General features: G+C 37.8%; 1 protein-coding gene across 5 annotated transcripts in view; it reads right to left on the bottom strand.

Moving 5' to 3' along the window:
• ADGRB3 (adhesion G protein-coupled receptor B3) overlaps nucleotides 1–17,377 on the bottom strand; it is a 739,102-nt gene that overhangs the window by 41,123 nt on the left and 680,602 nt on the right. For 4 of the 5 annotated variants that reach the window (XM_032340375.1, XM_032340373.1, XM_032340374.1 and 1 more), the window contains 4 exons: nucleotides 14,166–14,264; nucleotides 13,668–13,839; nucleotides 3,625–3,720; nucleotides 2,094–2,133 (listed from right to left, as the gene is read on the bottom strand). In XM_032340375.1, the coding sequence (XP_032196266.1) occupies nucleotides 2,094–2,133; nucleotides 3,625–3,720; nucleotides 13,668–13,839; nucleotides 14,166–14,264 (407 nt within the window). The remainder of the gene's footprint in view (nucleotides 1–2,093; nucleotides 2,134–3,624; nucleotides 3,721–13,667; nucleotides 13,840–14,165; nucleotides 14,265–17,377) is intronic. The other variant, XM_032340376.1, reaches the window with a different exon arrangement.

The following is a 17,377-nucleotide window of genomic DNA, read 5'->3' as shown; positions in this document are numbered from 1 at the left end:
TCCCAGAATGCCACAAAGTCTGGAGAAAAAGGGTAACTTAACAAGAGAGCAGGATGAATACTGGCGGATGAGACCACGGCTTGGGGAGGATGGTCTAGTACAGTGGTTTTCCGACATCAGCATGCATTAGAGTACCGGGACAACTGGCAAGAACATGGGTAACTATACCCCGCCCCACAGGAGATCTGGGGTAGGGCCTGAAAGTGCACACTTTGAACAGGTTCCCAGGTGCTGCTAACAAGGTTGGTCTGGATAAAACTACTTTGTTCCTCTCCTGGTTCTCTATCAAGGACAACTATAAAGAGTACACCAGAAAAGGCTGAAAGGAAGCTAAAGTACATGTTGGAAAATAGGAATTAAATGAATAACTAATTATTTTAAAGAAACTCAGGCTTCTGGAACCCAGACAGATCACATCCATCTTAGAACGCAGATGTAGAACCTGGCACCGTAGCCAGTGATCTTTGAGAAATTATTGAGGGCAGACGGAGCAAGGGAAAATGTTTTATCAGTTGTCCAAAAACCGAAATGGCAGACTTTGGAAACCAAACACTAATGAGGCTGTTTCTTAGCAATATTTTGTTAGCTATTCAATAAGAAAGAGAGATTCCTAGCCCCCTACCCCCAGACCCAATGTGGGTTGCCAAGTTATGATAGTTATTCTACCGCTCGGCTATGACCGTACTCTACACAGAGAATTTTCACTGAATTCAGAAATGAGACTATGAACTTGGTCTCTCATGTTCTTGTGATTGTGAGAACTCTATGATCTTACAATCTGCCAAGATGTTTCATGGTTATGAGGTGAATCTGAAAAGTATTCTTAAAGGGTGGTGGGAGGTGCCCTACTGAACTCAGCAGGGTTCTACACCCATTCTCTTCCCATCCAATTCCCCCATTAACAGTTTGAATAAATATTTAGAAGGTATTCTCATCAAATTTTCAATGGCCCCAAAATTTCAAATGGATAGAATGCTAACCTGAAACTAGCAAAAGAGCAAACAGAGAGAAATGCAAGGCTAGATTTTTCTTCCAGGAAAAAACCCAGAACTTTTACCCCATCCTCTACTGGTAACGTCCTGACAACTACAAGAAGTCTTGACAAGTTGACAGTAGTAACAGCACCAGTTGTTATGAAATTCAAATGTAGATAACATTAATATAAGTAAAGAGCCAAGTGTGAGGAATGCTGAATAAGTGTGTACATTTGGGCGCCATAATTTAAAATCTACTGAAAGACTGGAGGCTCCACGGGCACCGTGCCTGCCCGGGAGGATACTATGAGCAATGAATGAGGAACCATGGTTTGTTGAGTCTGGAGAAAAAGGGCTTGGACTGGACTAAATGGGATTTGCTTCCAAACATCTGGATATTTGGATAAAGTAGACAGCCACTCTGATTTTAGAAGGCAGCACTAAAGTCAATGAATACAACATAAAATAAGGTATATTATTATATCTCAATATGCAGAAACATTTGCAACAACTGGAATTATCCAAAAAATGGAACACGTAGTTTCCTTTGAAACTCTTGAGTCATCGACTCCTGGTGAAAATTTAGCCCCAGGCTGAGGATAACCATAAGGGACACCATCCATGGGACCCTAGCTCTCTAAAGCAGAAAGCACTGAACAGTTTCTTCTGGGCTCTGCTAAGCAGGTAGCAATGGCAGCAGCTAGGATGCACACACACACACACACACACACACACACACACAATGTATTTCATCCTGGCAACAACCCATAGTCCACAGATGATGAAGTGAGGCACACAGAGGCCAAACTGACTGGCCTTACCCCTGACAACCAGAGAGCAGTGGAATGGAAGTCTTATGTCTCCAAGTCTGTGCTTTCCTGTTGTCACTGTGCTTCCTACGAGCCATTCTTCGTTTCTCTGTCAATCCTCATTCCCCCTTCAGCCCCCATCCCGCCCCCTCTACCATGTTCTGCTGCTACAATGCTTTCCCTTTGAGAGATTCTATTTATTCATCCACATGAATATGTGATGTGTAAACTGTGGCATTTTCATTAAAATCAAAATCATAAAAGTGATTTCACGTCCCTCATGATATTTTCAAAATCCAAATATTCTTACCTGATCGACAAGCAATGTCTACATCCTTTTCAAAGTCTGTCTGTAACAAGAAATCATAAGGCATAGAATCAACCTTTAATGAAAACCTTTAATGTGACTTTTACTAACTACATTAAAGTCTACAGATACCTGACTAGGCAGTACTAGATTATTGTTTTGTGCAAAAGAAGTTTCTTGAGGAATAATCAAATTGTTTTCAAGCCTGTTTCTCAGAGACCAAATGTTGAATTAAAGCAGTAGAAAACTGGCATAAAATTTTAATAAAGCAATACACTACCCACTGTCCTCTTCAGTCAGGAGACTGATATCATCTATAAAAGGATAGACCTTCAAGATAATTTCTTAAACCACAAAAAAATGTGTATTATTATGAACATAGTTAATAAATGTCTTTGTTGAACATAGTTAAATAAATGTCTTTGTTTTTTATAAAGTATTCACTTTGAGTACATTGTTTATAATGTAGTATCATATAATATAGCTTTGTCAAACCTTTAATAGTCAAACTAGGCTCTTCTAATGATCCATTTCCATTCAAATTGACAAAAGCCTTTGAGATTTAGGAATTAAAATTGAAGATTAAACAACACTCATCTGGTCTACAACTTGCTGGAGTTCACTTTCATCCCTATATTACCCCCAAACAGATCAGTTAATTTTTTTAAATGACAAAATTAAATTAGCCTGTCTTAATTAAATTCTTCTAGTCATATACTGGAAGATATTATTTAGAATTTTTAAAATTTATTTTAATATTTTAAATTAGAAATTTCAGTATTTATCTATTTATTTTAATACAGAATTGGTAATTCCTTCCCAAGCCTTAGTTATTAGTATATCCTTTCGACTATTTTATGTTGTCTAATCCAAAAACACTCATAATAAATTGAATATATGAAAAAAGAAGTCTCTATTTAAGCCCTGTTTTTAATGAGTCATAGTTTACATCTTATCTCATTTCTAAAAGACATCAAAGTGCTTTTGCCTATAGGACCCCTTAATCTCAGCAGTCCAGCTCTTGTACAATGACTGACCTTTAATTGGAATTGTGGCCACACCCTTCTGCCTTAGGGCAGTGGTTCTAATCTGAGGCTGCATGTTGGAACCGCCAATACTGGGGTTCCCACCCCAGACATTCTTATTTCACTGGTCTGGAGTGTAGATTCTAACGAACAGAAAAGGCTAAGCACCACTGCTTTACGACCAGAAGTGCAGGTCCATAGTGTTCTGGTCTGTAAACAAACATGTTCCTGTGGACAAACTGATATCCCTTATTCTGTGCAGGGATGAAAATACTCTCTGGTGTTGCACAGAAACCCCACACTCAACATACCAGGAGGCCCATAACAGATCCAGGACTCCTGAGCATTCCGGACGGAACACTTATCTGATAGCTCTAAATATGTTCATGAACTAAAGCCAAAGTCACTCGAAATGGGACTGGGATACTATTTTAGTACTAAGAATATTTTGTTTATTCCTGTCACAAATCATGAATTAATCAACAGTCAGAAGGAAAATGAAAGCTCACCATTATTTGAGCATGCCCATTAGGGAAAGAACTTGAAGAATCAGCATTGATCGGGTCCTGGCAGTTTCTCAATCGGCATCTAAATGCATCCTGAACCTGTAGGGGGGGAGCAGAAACCCATTAATTTTCTTCTCTCTTGGTAATGACCCGATATTGTCTATATTGGTAATCAACTGAGAAATGTTAACTGTCATTGTTTTATATCTAATACCCATTTTGCTTACTTCTTAATACATACGCTAGTATCCCTGGACTTGATGCCACCACATCTATCACTCGCCATAATCTATAGGGGGAGGTGCTGGGAACTCCTCAGTTCTCACCAGGGCTGCGTCTGGCTGAAAAATCAGTAATTCTTGCCAGAAGGCAGATTTATTTTCAGTGTTACAAACAATGTGTATGTCTTTCAAGGGGGATTTCCTATTTGCTACGGCACAATCTTTGTAATAGCTTTAAACACCACAGAATTGAGATTACTCCATGATCTTTTGACTGGAACTGATTTGGGATTTTCCCTTTATGTCTCATGGAAAGGATCATATTGGGGCAACTATTTCTAGTCTCCCTTCAAGTACCATGTGCCCTGGTGTAAAAGCAAAACACAACGAAACAAAAAGTTAATGAAAGACTCTTTTCCTGGTCATCTTAAAAAAAAATAAAAGGAAGAAGATCACTTTGCAAAGACAAATTTCCTTCATAAGCATTCACAATTGGATTCTGAGTAAAGAAACACATAGCATAAGGAAACTTGAAGAACATTAAATCCTTTATGAAGTGAGTGAACATGAATCAACGAATAGCAAGCACATAAATCAATGGATAGTTATTCTGATCACATGATGCCGTCGCAGTAACGTGTCCTTCCCACTTCCTGTGGCTCATGAGTCTCCTAACAAGCTATCGATAGGCATCATCACAAGTAGCTTCTTATCCCAGTCAATGACAAGGTCATTTTCCTATTGTGTTGTTTGGATGTCACAAGACTGATATTCCCCGTCTAGTTTATTATGATCTGTTTTATTGGATTAAAAAACAAAGCAGACATGATGTTGCATATGCCCTGTTTTACCAAAGCGTCGTCCCACAGACAACCTAAGTAAACACATAACGAACGGTCTTTACTTCTGAAAAGCAGGGACATAAAATATCCTGTCACTGTTCAGCTGTGAGATGTGTACAGTGGACGTACTGGCCAGAAGAAAACCGAGCCCCTCCCGCCCATGTCCGAAGTTATCATTGCAAGATTTGGAAAGTGACGTGGGGGTTAGTCACCACCACGGAGCCCTGGCCAGCCAGTCCAGGAAGGAGACCTCTGTCTACTTCTTTTTCTCCACCTCATGTTCTAATTCTGGTGATGTGGCCACTAAGGCTGTGAATTTAGGGAGTGGGGGATGGACTCGACACTCTCTCACCTCTTTTCTGTCCTCGGCTGCTAATATTTCTAAACCTGAGATTTACTAGCAAAAAAGAGTGAGGAGTTGCCTGCTATTAATAGGCAAGATAATTTCTTCTTTTCTCCTTCAAAAACATCAATTCAAGTATAGGTTCAGGGAAATCTAGTCTCATCATCTTTTCCTGAAGAACTAGATAAATATTTAGAACTAAACCCTCCAGCGTCTCCCTTGAAGGACTCATGACATGAGAAAAGTTAGACTCTTTAGATGCAAATACTTTCAGGATCCTCCTTTTTAGGTTAAGAAGTAATAGCTGTAAGTCATGAGTAGTGACACATTAATAATCAAAAATTGGTAATGAGTCTAGTGTTTGTCAGATGATCACTGTTTGCTACACAGAAATTTGCATTGGGGAAAAACACTAAGAAAGAAAAAAGAAAAAGTCCAAAGAACTAACCTCAAAAAAATAGGTATGTGCTAATTTTCTGTTTGTGCCCCAAGGTGACTGATAAGAAACACAATTTATAAAGGTAGCTAAACCATATGTTAGAAATATTGCCTTCCAGGAGTTTGTCACATGAAAGATTTTTTCAAATCTCTTTCTAAATATTAGCATATATAACATATGAAAGTGGCACTTGGTAATACTAAACATTAATTTAACTGGTCCACGCTAACCACTCCATTTTCAGACCTTCAGAGTCTAGCTGTCAGATATTTTTGTTTGACAATGAAATATGGAAAAGCAACTTCTGCTAAGTTTCTCTTCAAAATCTACTACCCTATCGCTTAAAGGAGACATAAAAGAAATCTCTTTTTCATAACATACACATACAAAATCAATACTTCAAAATTACTAAATTCCCAAATACGACAATGGATTAAGGGCATTTCTACCCTGGAGAATGATGTCAGCTTTGTGAATCAGTCAATGCTATTCGGAAGAAACATAAAACAGAAAAGCATAAAAAATCTCCAATAAATTCAAAGTCACTTTAATAGTCACATAAATGCCATAATTTAAGTGCTAGATTCTCTGACACTTTCAGTGCTTCTGTTACCTCTAATGCAGAAAGCTTTGCAGGAGAAATTCTACTTGATTCCGAATGCTCCATTTGATTTTTACAAAATCTTAAAAATGCATTCAGGCAATCTAGATGAATTAGCCTTAAATATTTGTCCAACACAGTCAGGGAGGAATGATTAGGCTAGATTTCATAAGGCATATTCCTCATCACAGAAAAAAGGGTTTCAGGAGAGGCAGTACCTCGAAAATTTATCTGTAGCTATTTGGAAACATTTTGATAATTAATTGAATTTTCTATCAAGTGAACAAAAAGACTTATATATCTTTGGTGAATCGATGGGAATTGTACTAGTGGAGAACAACTGGAATTTTTTAAAAAGCAAGTCTGCAAGGACCTTAATTCTAGACAAGAAGAAAGCAAAAAACCAAAGACAGAATCTATATTTGGCTATCCCATCCTGATATTAAAATCTTCTGTGCCAATTGTCATATTTACACTGAAGGACAATAATAGTTTTGGTGTTTCTAGCCTTGTGGTTAAGATTGAAGAAAAACAATTGTTAGAAGATTCACATATTTATCATTTAAACTCATTCACCTGATTTACTGTTTGTGGGGAACAAAGCACTTATTTTAGTTAACAATTTAATTTAAAAATTTTTATATAACTCTTGTAATTTTTTTTTAAAAACTTACACAAGACCAGGAAATACAATTTTTATTTATTTATTTTTAAGATTTTTGTTTATGCGTCAGAAAAAGCACAAGCTGGGGGAGCGGCAGGCAGAGCAGAGGGAGAAGTTGGCTCCCTGCTGAGCAAGGAGCCCGATGTGGGACTCGATCCCAGGACTCTGGGATCATCATAACCTGAGCCAAAGGCAGACACCGAACTGGCAGAGCCACCCAGGCATCCCAGTAAATGCAGTTTTTAATAAACTCGTCTTGAACAATTAAATGTCTGACATATGATGGCACAATTAAAATCTAGCCTCCAAAATGTCCTCTTTTTACAATACTCTTCCAGTAGGTCTTTAACCTTAACTGGCAGCCAGACAAGGGTTAAAAAGTATTGGGGGAGTAGCAAAGAACAGGTGTGTGAACAGTCTCTGAGTATTTGGGGCACTTTAAGGAAATCTGATATCATGTTGTGAAGTTTAAAAAAAAAAAAAAGAATGTCAAAAACAAGGTGAGGGGAAAGGAATAAGGCATCAAGGCTGGCTGTCTTCTGCAAGTATCCATCAGCGGCACCACCAAAGTCATCCCATCTAGGTCCTGCCGGGGGCTGCTCTAAAAACTCCTGCAAAGCCACACACCCTTTTATTGTGGATGGTTTCCTGAGTGAGGCATGAATTCAAAGATGTTTGCCAGGGTGTGTCTCGCCTCAGTGTCCCCCACCCCCCACAGAACAGCGGTCTGCATCCTCTCAGGAGCAGCAAGACCAGAGCTTCTCGGTTGGTCCTCGCTCTGAAGGCAGCTGGCAGAGTGTCACTGTGAAAGTTGGTGCCAGATTTAGAGATTGCTGGGGAAGAGCACCGAGCAATGCTTGGCAGCGTTGCAATTGAGAGAAACCTCACGGCAAGAGCTGCACTGTTTGAAACGGGCTCTGGATTGAGCTACCAAGCAGCTCAGACCCCAAATCTTTATCTTTTAAGAAGGCAGTTTTACCTCCCGTTATTCTTGATTTTCTATTCATGAGGATCATTTTAAGACAAGCAAAGAAATTAAGTTTCATCCTTATAATTATTTGCGATTGTTAGCTTGTTGGGGGGGGGATTTCTTATGCATTCTATTTTTTTCCTGGATCTAAGGTCTACTATTGTTTCTATTGATTCATATGAAATAAATGACTCAGGTCTTTTTAATCATATTAAATTCTATATAATTTAATCATTAAATGAACCAGGAAGATTATTCTCAATTTCATGTATATTATGCCAACTGACATAAATAACACAAATGACTTCACATTATGAAAGCATTACATGACTTCTCTGATAGCAAAGGAAATAAAAATGGTTTGTCCCTTGCTTTACATGGAAGGGAAAATAGGGACTTTACTCCTAAATTTCAGTCCTAATGACTTTCGTCTACTGGAATTTTTTTTTTAAAGATTTATTTATTTATTTATTTATTTGACTGAGAGAGACTACAAGTAGGCAGAGAGGCAGGCAGAGAGAGAGAGGAAGGGAAGCAGGCTCCCCGCTGAGCAGAGAGCCCGACCTGGGACTCGATCCCAGGACCCTGAGATCATGACCCAAGCCGAAGGCAGCAGCAGCTTAACCCACTGAGCCACCCAGGTGCCCGGCTACTGGCATTTTGAACACCTAAAGGATCTATCACTTTCAAAACTGTTGCAGCTTTTTACCTTGTTTTGTACCAGTTTTGGGGGTAACAGTAAGCTCCCCTAGAGGACATGTCACATATATGAACTGAAAAAATGGAGCACCACTTCTTTAGCATGCAAATGAGAAAAGGAGGAAGGGAAGTTCTATGTCAGACACCCCAGCTAAGGTCTTCACAGAAGATACTTAATTTTAGTCTCATGCCACCCATTTCAAGGCAGAAAATGAAAACTTAATTCTGACCTCTATTCCAGACACATTCAACTTTCTGCCACCAGTTTAACAATGTTGCAAGGTGGGATCCCAGGGAACCCGGAGGAGTGGGAAATAGGATTTGCCTATCCTTATGGCCAGATATACTCAGAAGAATTTTAAGTAAAGCAAGCCCAGGTTGGATGCCACCTGGCAGACATGCCTGAGTTTGCCAATCTCTTCCATGCACTCTGTGTCTCAATTTGTTCACTGATGCCACTTGATTCATCTGATTTCATGCGGGCACCTGGGTGGCTCAGTGGGTTAAAGCTTCTGCCTTCGGCTCAGGTCATGACCTCAGGGTCCTGGGATTGAGTCCCACATCGGGCTCCTTGCTCCGCAGGGAGCCTGCTTCTCCCTCTGACTCTGCCTTCCACTCTGTCTGCCTGTGCTCGCTCTCGCTTGCTCTCTCTCTGACAAATAAATAAATAAATAAATAAATAAATAAATAAATCTTTTAAAAAAAATCACTCTAGTATGTAGGATCACATCACTTGCTTCATGCCTCCATGTATCCCAGATGGTCTCAGAGAGGACTATTCTATATTCACTGTAGGCTCCATTCCATGGAAACCTCATGCCTAATAATCTCTCTCCATCTTCCCTTACATGAAACTTTCACTTCTTAATCCTCTGACCCCATTTTTCTGCTTAGGACCCACTGCATTCTGAAGTCTTCTATCCCACACTCCCTCATCTCCAGAGGCCAACTGAAACTCCTGCCCTCCCTCATTAAGGGCGTGCACAGATTGGCGCTTCCGTAAGCACTTCCGTAAGCACTTCCGTAATGATGAGTCATACCTAATTTCCCTGTAAATAGTCAGGCTTGGAGACTCATGCAACTCTCAATATGAACTATATTATATGCAGTATGACCTCTTTTCTAACTGCTCTCTAGTTATTTCACTGCTATGGTCTTCATTTATTTTTTTTAATGATTTGGGGGAGAACATTCGTTTTAGATGAGATCAGTAAGGATGCTCGTCTGTTTTATATATTCACAGTCATGTACTTGTAATCATTTTGTTTAGCTGTATTCTTTATGGAAATAAGACCAAATTGGAAATTGGAAGGAAAAAAAAAAGGCAGAGGGGAATGAGAGGAAGAGAGAAAGAGGGAAAGAAAGAGAAAGCTGTTCATGTTTATTTCAAGCACTTTGTTACAAAATTGCTTCCTGGGTTTGGATGAAGTTTCTGGGACCTCATCTGGTGCAGCCTAGACCTCCTGCCTGTGCTGGGGAAAAGAGGAGCTTGGCCCTTCTACTGCCACTACAGAGCGCCATGGACCCTCACACACTGATACAACAAAGTCATCTATTTAAGCACTTGCCTCTTTCCTTCCATTTAGTGAAAGGGTTTTATTGTAGCTTATTTTGTATCACAATCTTGTTATTTTCCCCCTCTGACATTAAGCTGTAAGATTGTCTTAGAGCCAGGCACAGCCAGAGACAGGAGAAATGAGAAGAATGTGCAGGCACCAAGAAAGTGGTTTCCTAGCAACAGTAACTATTTCAAAGGTTTCATAACTTGTGTAGTTTGAATTTCCATAGCAATGTGGAGAATAGTAAATAGTAGATGTCGTTATGTGTTTAATGCAAATGAATTCTAATCAAGGAATGATGAATAAATGAAGAAAGCATCTATATTTATTCTATTAGATTCTGTCTTATTAGGCATTACACATATTAGCTTCTAAGATTTATGTTTTGTTGCTGCAAGTGATGTGTGATAAATCATTTTTTTTCTTATTCCCTCTTTTTGTTTTCTCTTTTGTCAGAAGCATCTACCAAAGCAATTCAATAGACAGAGTTGCTCCAGAAGACAAAATTGTATTTTCAAGAATACAAATTTTATGAAATTTATATATTGAGATGTCAATCTGGAGGTTGCAACAAATTGTTATGCAAATAATCAATTTGCTTTTTTTTTTTTAATGTGGCATATAATTGAGTTGCCAGAACCAAAGTGATCATTTTTCTCTTCCCTTTTGACGTGAAATGATTTGGTTTTAAAATTGGATCCACTAAAAGCAAAGGCACATTTAGAATAAATCAAGCCCCATACACATCACATTTAAAATGCTCGTTATACTATTTTGTTTCTTTTCTCCACACCCACCTCCTTCGCAGGAAGATTACAAAGGTAAATATAGGAAAAGGCTTTGGATTCATATTGGAAGAATCATTAAAGACTATAAATGACCAAATTATGTTACTGCAAGTCAGAAATACACAGGAAAAAAAAGTGTATCTGTATCCAGTCTTTCTCTAAATTGAAGGAAATATTTCTTACACTGCTTATACATTTTTAATGAAGAAAAATCCATACAAATCATCCTGAGTTATTGTAAAAAATATTTTAAAGTGAAAAAGGCAGTAGAGGTAAAATTGTATTCCTAAAATCTCCTATGGGATTATCAGGTAGTTTGACAGGCGTCATTACCCAGTATTTTATAGGTAGCTATCTAGACCATTTGCTTTGGTGTATTTTTATGGAACTTCTGTTCAGAGGAGACATTGAGGATATGGGAAGATGCTCCTCTTCTCCTGGACTATACTTAAAGTTAGCACAGTGTGATCACAGCTAATATGAGACAGACTTATTACTGGTGTGTTAGGCCATACACAGTTAGAAGGTCAAGATGAGTTTCTCTGAACCCAGTGAGGCCTTCTTTGGATGTGGTCCTTGGGATTTGCAAAACCTTTTTAAACAAGGTTCTTTTGTTTTTTTTCAGTAAAAACATCCTTTGAGAAATTCTGAGAGATTTGCCCTATAACTGACATCTGCTCTGTGTACTTACAGCAGTGTTACAGGGTATTTTTAAGGTCAATGCGAAAATAATGGATATGTGATTCTTCATTTCAGGTTTTGGAAATGAGAGTGATGACACTCTGCCATTCATTTATCAGCTATAAAACTATTCAATGTGAACTAATCATTGAAAATGCAATCATAACAGGGCCAATATTCATACTTTTACTCCCTATTAAAAGAGGAAACATATATTTACAGATATCTACTTAGCAGGAGCTTTTATTATAGGATTTGATTTAATTACCTTTAAATCATGTTTTTGATGGTTATTAGTCCAATTAGCAACTATGGAAAAGTTCTGATGGAAATAAATTTGTATGCCAAATATTTTTCTTCATGTAAGGAGCAAAAATTTGATGATAAACCATCAAAATATCTGTCATTTTAAAACCTGAATATTTTTAACATAGCCTAGGGCTATGTCCAAAGCATATTTCTGAAGAAAAAGAGAGACTTATTTAGAGATAGGATACTTTTCTCCTCTTTAACACCTACAGTGTTATTATCGTCTGAAAACTGCATAAATGTATTATGTATCTTGCTTAAAACCCACAACTGTTCATCCTTAATTGTCAATCAAAAATGCATCCTGTGTCTATTTGCTTAGAACAGTTTTGTTACATAAACACATTACAGATAATGCAGAAGACCCACAAGGCAGCTATCGTTGGAGAATTACACAGCCCTAAATTGTTCAATTTCCCCTTAACTTTTACTTAATTTGGGTCTACAAAGGATTGAATACTTGCAATATTTTTAATACCGATATTCTAGGTAGAAATTTGTGATGAGGGAATTAAAGGGCTTGGCAACTATAAGCTAAATCATATTTTTAGATGATGAAATATTGCCTCCTTTGTAATGTGAAGTCACTCTTCTTTTCATCATATAATGTTCTTGGAATACACATGTAGGTTTATTGCTGACATCTGTACCTTACTGAAGCAGCTCAGAAATATTGTTCTCCCCATCTGGTAAACCTTCGGTTACCTTCACATATCACTGTAAAAACTGTGTGGTGTGCAGTCATACACACATGAGTCTTTCTGCAATGTGCACATCATAATAAAGTTTTCAAACAAGCTGGATAATGAGAAATGACAGTGTAGGCCATTTCCTCAAAATTACTGGCATGGCACTGTGTCATTGTGTTTTAGTTGCCACTGTCCCCAGAGTAAACACAAAACTGACTCATAAACCTTGTAAACACTGTGTCAGTGCTTGCAAGCACTCGGCATAATTTTTGCACTGGTTGGAAAACAATATTTTCTCACAAAACAAATCACGTTCGACATCTATCACTGCTCAGTGGATTCGGTGCAGGTTAGTGTCTCAACTCATGAAGAGGAGGACTTGTTTTCCTCACTGCTGACAATAAACCTCAACCATGACCTGGAAAAATGCTGTGATTTTAGATCTGTAGTTCCTGGGGACAATTACCGCCTTTTGTGTTGCCTTGTGTACATTTTTTTTTTTAAAGTATAAACATCCATCTCAAAATCATGCACCTTTAGCAACCTTAATTTAGTACAGAGACACAAAAACCATTTGGTAATCCTCAACATTTTCTATTTAAAATGTAATAAATATGAAGGAATGGGGATATGCTGTGTGCCGAAGCAGCTGGGAATGGGTTTAAGAGATATCTTTGTATTACATTTATGAACTACACCTCTTAAAAATATGCCACCCCAGGGGCGCCTGGGTGGCTCAGTGGGTTAAGCCACTGCCTTTGGCTCAGGTCATGATCTCAGGGTCCTGGGATCGAACCCCGCATAGGACTCTCTGCTCAGCAGGGAGTCTGCTTTCCCTTCTCTCTCTGCCTACTTGTGATCTCTCTCTCTCTGTAAAATAAATAAATAAAATATAAAAATATATATATATATATGCCACCCCACTCCCTCATCTACCAGTGTCTCTTACGGACTTCTCTCCACCTATCACCTCTCTTGATTCTACTCTCCCTGGTGTCTGGGACCCCTGGAAGCATCTTCTGTTGCACAGTCCCATCTGTTTTAACTGTCACTTTCAGGGTCCAAAGAACCCTCTTGAACTTTGTCTTATAGCTTCTCCTTTAGCTTTGACTTTCCAAATGATTGCCTTTAGAAGAGATGATTTTAATCCCAAGGTATTAAAATGAATGATCCTGTTTGTTAACAAGGAAAATACTCATCTAACCAACATCCCCCTCTACCAGAGGGATTCTCTTTCTTACCTCTCTCCGAAGAATGCAGTGGACCATGACTATCACAAAACCTTGCAAAGAATCAAACACGGCAAAAAGTATTTGAAACAATATGGAGCGTTTGTCTGTCATGGCCAGAACTGCAGACATCCACGTCAGAGCCAGAAGGGGCAGCACCACGCAGGAACTCCAAAGGGACGCCCTGTTGAGAGACAGAGAGAGCAACATTACGTAGCTGCGTGTCACGCCCCAGGCAATAACCAAACCCCCGTTCAACAAAGCATTCTTGGATGTGGTACCAAGACCATTAACTTGGAAACCATAAAGCAGATAACATTGCATAGTTTTATTTATGTTTTATAGCCAATCCCACAATAGTTATAAAGGCAGTTGCCAATTATAAATATTTAAGTATGCTCTTAGTTCCGATATTAGCAAACACGACAATTTTTATTTTTCCACAATAGCATTTTCTCACATGCACTGTAAAAGATTTGTAACAAGAAGATGTAAATGATTGGGACTAACATGGCGTTACTGGCGGTGGTGGCTGACAAAGCTGTTGTTGAAACTACTCCACACTTGGCACATTTGAGCGTCAAACCGCTATGAGGCTCACTCATCTGACTGCAAACAAACAGAACACCCACAAAAAGAACAAAATATTGAATTGTCACCAAAAAAAAAGACGTTGCTGCTGCAAGTTAGCTTTTAAATACGATTTCATGCAGAAAAGTTTATTTATCAAAGATGAATGCTCTGGGTTGTTTTAAAGATGCATTTACACTACACATTATTTTTGTAACATTTACCTTTTAATAAGATGGGCCTTTGTTGCATGCAAAGCGTATTCCCATCAGTTACATCATAAATGGCCCGGTGTCTACAGTTCAAAATTGTTCAATACACTGAGTTAAACATAAGCATGTGTTTGTGTAGACATACAGTGAAAACCCTTTATTCAGACCCCTGATTATCAAACACATCAAGACTCCCAGCTTCAAAGATTTTCATTGTCATTTGCAGAAGGCACATGATACCAGTTAAAACCTTCTGAAATGTAAACATGTATATCAGAAGTCCAGTATAAGAAGATATATATTTTAGGGCTTTAATCATTTGTGGGCAATGTAGCCTTTATCTCAGCAGATTCATATTTTTAAATTTCTCACAGCATCAATGTATTATCCACATTTTAGGATGATCTGAATATAGGGGCTGATGAAATTTGATGAAATATTAGTTTATAATAAAAAGGGTGATAGTTTAATGCTTTAATAAAACACATTTAACATTAAGTTCAAAATAGTCTTTTGAACATTTTTTCACAAACTCCAATCCAACAGCATTTAAACAGTCTATTCTAATCCGGAGGATTTCACAGGCAAATTCGGATTCAGATAATTCAGATTTAACCTCTTATGTCATAGAAGCAAAGTCATGCTATCCAGAAAAGCTTTGTACACATTTTACATTAGAAAACAATGCCTTGAAAATGACTGGTTTATTAGAACATAACACTCTCATGAAAAACCAAAAGAAATTATTTGAAGTTCAAAACATCTTGAAATGATTTTCTGCGGTATACTTCTCTCGTCTATTCTCTTGTGGTGCTGATGTCTAAAATATATGTTTTCTCAGTAGGTTTTTTCAAAATAATATTTAGTGGACAGGTATGTAATAAAAGTGGCAGGATAGAGAAAAATCCTAAGATCATCATACTTCAGACTATCTCATTTCTTTTAAAGAAGTGAACTCATTTTTGGATAGTGCTTGGATGAGATAATAAATCTGAAAGCTATTAAATAAGTAGACTGAGTGACCAGTAGACCCCAGGAGAAAAATCAAAGCTTTTAGAGTTAGATGTGAGGGTGGGAAATAGGGGACTACATCATTCATCTTACAGATTCCACCCAGGACCTATGTCCTGGCACATGAGAACAAACTTTTCACAATAACAGGTAAACAATGGTCTATCCAGTTGGATCACTAGCGCCTCAATGGGCGTGCGAGTGTGTTTGAAACGACTGCCAAAAGAGTGCCTATCTACGGCGGTGTTCCTCACAGTGGTGCCACCTCAGATATATGTAGCCAACATCAAAGACTCCAGTTCAGTGCGGCTTAGGCATCTGTGTTTTTTCCTTCTTTTTAAAAGAGATATATATATATATATATATATATATATATATGAAAAAGAGAAAGAGAGAAAGAGAGGGAGAATTGAGGGGGAAGGGGAAAGGGGGAGAAGGCAAGAGAATCTCAAGCAGACTCCATTAGAGCCCACCGTGGGGCTCACTCCTCCCACCCTGGGATCATGACCTGAGCTGAAACCAAGAGTTGGATGCTTAACTGACTGAGTCACCCAGGTACCCTGGGCAGCTGTGTTTCTTGAAGCCCCAGAGATTATTCTGATGAAAAGCAGGAATGCATACAACTGTCCTAACTATATATCTGAGTTATCTTTAGTTTTATTAAGCTCCATCAGATCAATATTAAAAAGGCATGACTGATCTACAGTTTCCTTTATCAGTGAAGATATGCTATTTGGTATTTGTGCTTTGAATACAAATGTGGCTATCTTCCTCAATTTAAGGGCACTGTCTCTAGGCTCCAAAGCAAGACTGAAAAGCCAAAGATGACTAAAAAGTAATTTTAGTTTAGTACACAATATAAACAAGTATTTTAGCCCTAAGAAAAACTAATTGATCTAGGTATGGGCTTTCCTGAAAGTAAGTATTAAGCCAGTATTTGAAATGCTTATTTCTCTTTGAGATTGATTTGTAATTAACCAAAAGGCCTATGCCCTTAGAGCTAACAAATGTTGAAAACTAAGCTTGATGTTAACTGGTTGGACACTTCTGGAATTCTATTATTAGATGTATATGGGGCAGAGGAGAGATAGGTTACCCAGGGAGATAGGATATTTCTCCCTAGTTTGTATGACCGCTACAGAAATTAATATAGTATGAAGACTACATAGTCTAAATGCTAAACAGGTTTGCTTCAAGGGAAATAAAATTTTATTTCTTTGTTACAGGGGAAATGATAATATCTATAAAATAAAAAGTGCTAACAGTAAAAAAAAAAAAAAAATTGAATTTCCCATAAGTTCAAATGTTACCATGTCTACCAGGGAATCAGGTGGTTCCTGCAGGGTCTTGAGTCTACAAGCTTCCCTTCTCGATTTTCTTTTTCTTTTGCTTAGGAAAAAAACAAGAACAAAAACAAAACAACAACAACAAAAGCCTGTCTGATTGGTTCATTATGGATAGTACATAAAACTTCTTGGGGAAAAAAAATACTCCCTTTCCCTTTGGAAAAAAAATCTCATGATATTTGTACAAGACCTTGGTAGTTTCCTTAACTTCATTCAGGTAGATGAGATAAAGCAATTTAAAATAGTAGATAAGAAAGTTCCATTGCAAAAAAGAGAGGAAAAAATGAAATATTCTGCTTGAGATATTTGTTAACGAGGAAAATATTCATATTTGAATACATATGCCATTTCATCTTTTCAATTATTTTGTATAAAATGTATTAATTGCAATTGCAATCAATCCTTCCTTTGTAAATATATTTTGTGTATTAGAAAAAATATAATTTGGATATTATATACTTGTCAAGCTACTATGTTATTTCCTAAACATTCATTCATTCTGTTATAAATATTGATTGAATAAACTATTGCTTGGCAGTTTCTAATAATTATAAAAAGGAGAAAACAGGAACAAAAAACTGGT

This window comes from Mustela erminea, chromosome 4 (assembly GCF_009829155.1).
Source record: "Mustela erminea isolate mMusErm1 chromosome 4, mMusErm1.Pri, whole genome shotgun sequence".
Classification (NCBI taxonomy): Eukaryota; Metazoa; Chordata; class Mammalia; order Carnivora; family Mustelidae; genus Mustela; species Mustela erminea.
The sequence above is the reverse complement of the archived record's forward strand: the minus strand, read 5'-3'. Positions and strand labels throughout refer to the sequence as shown.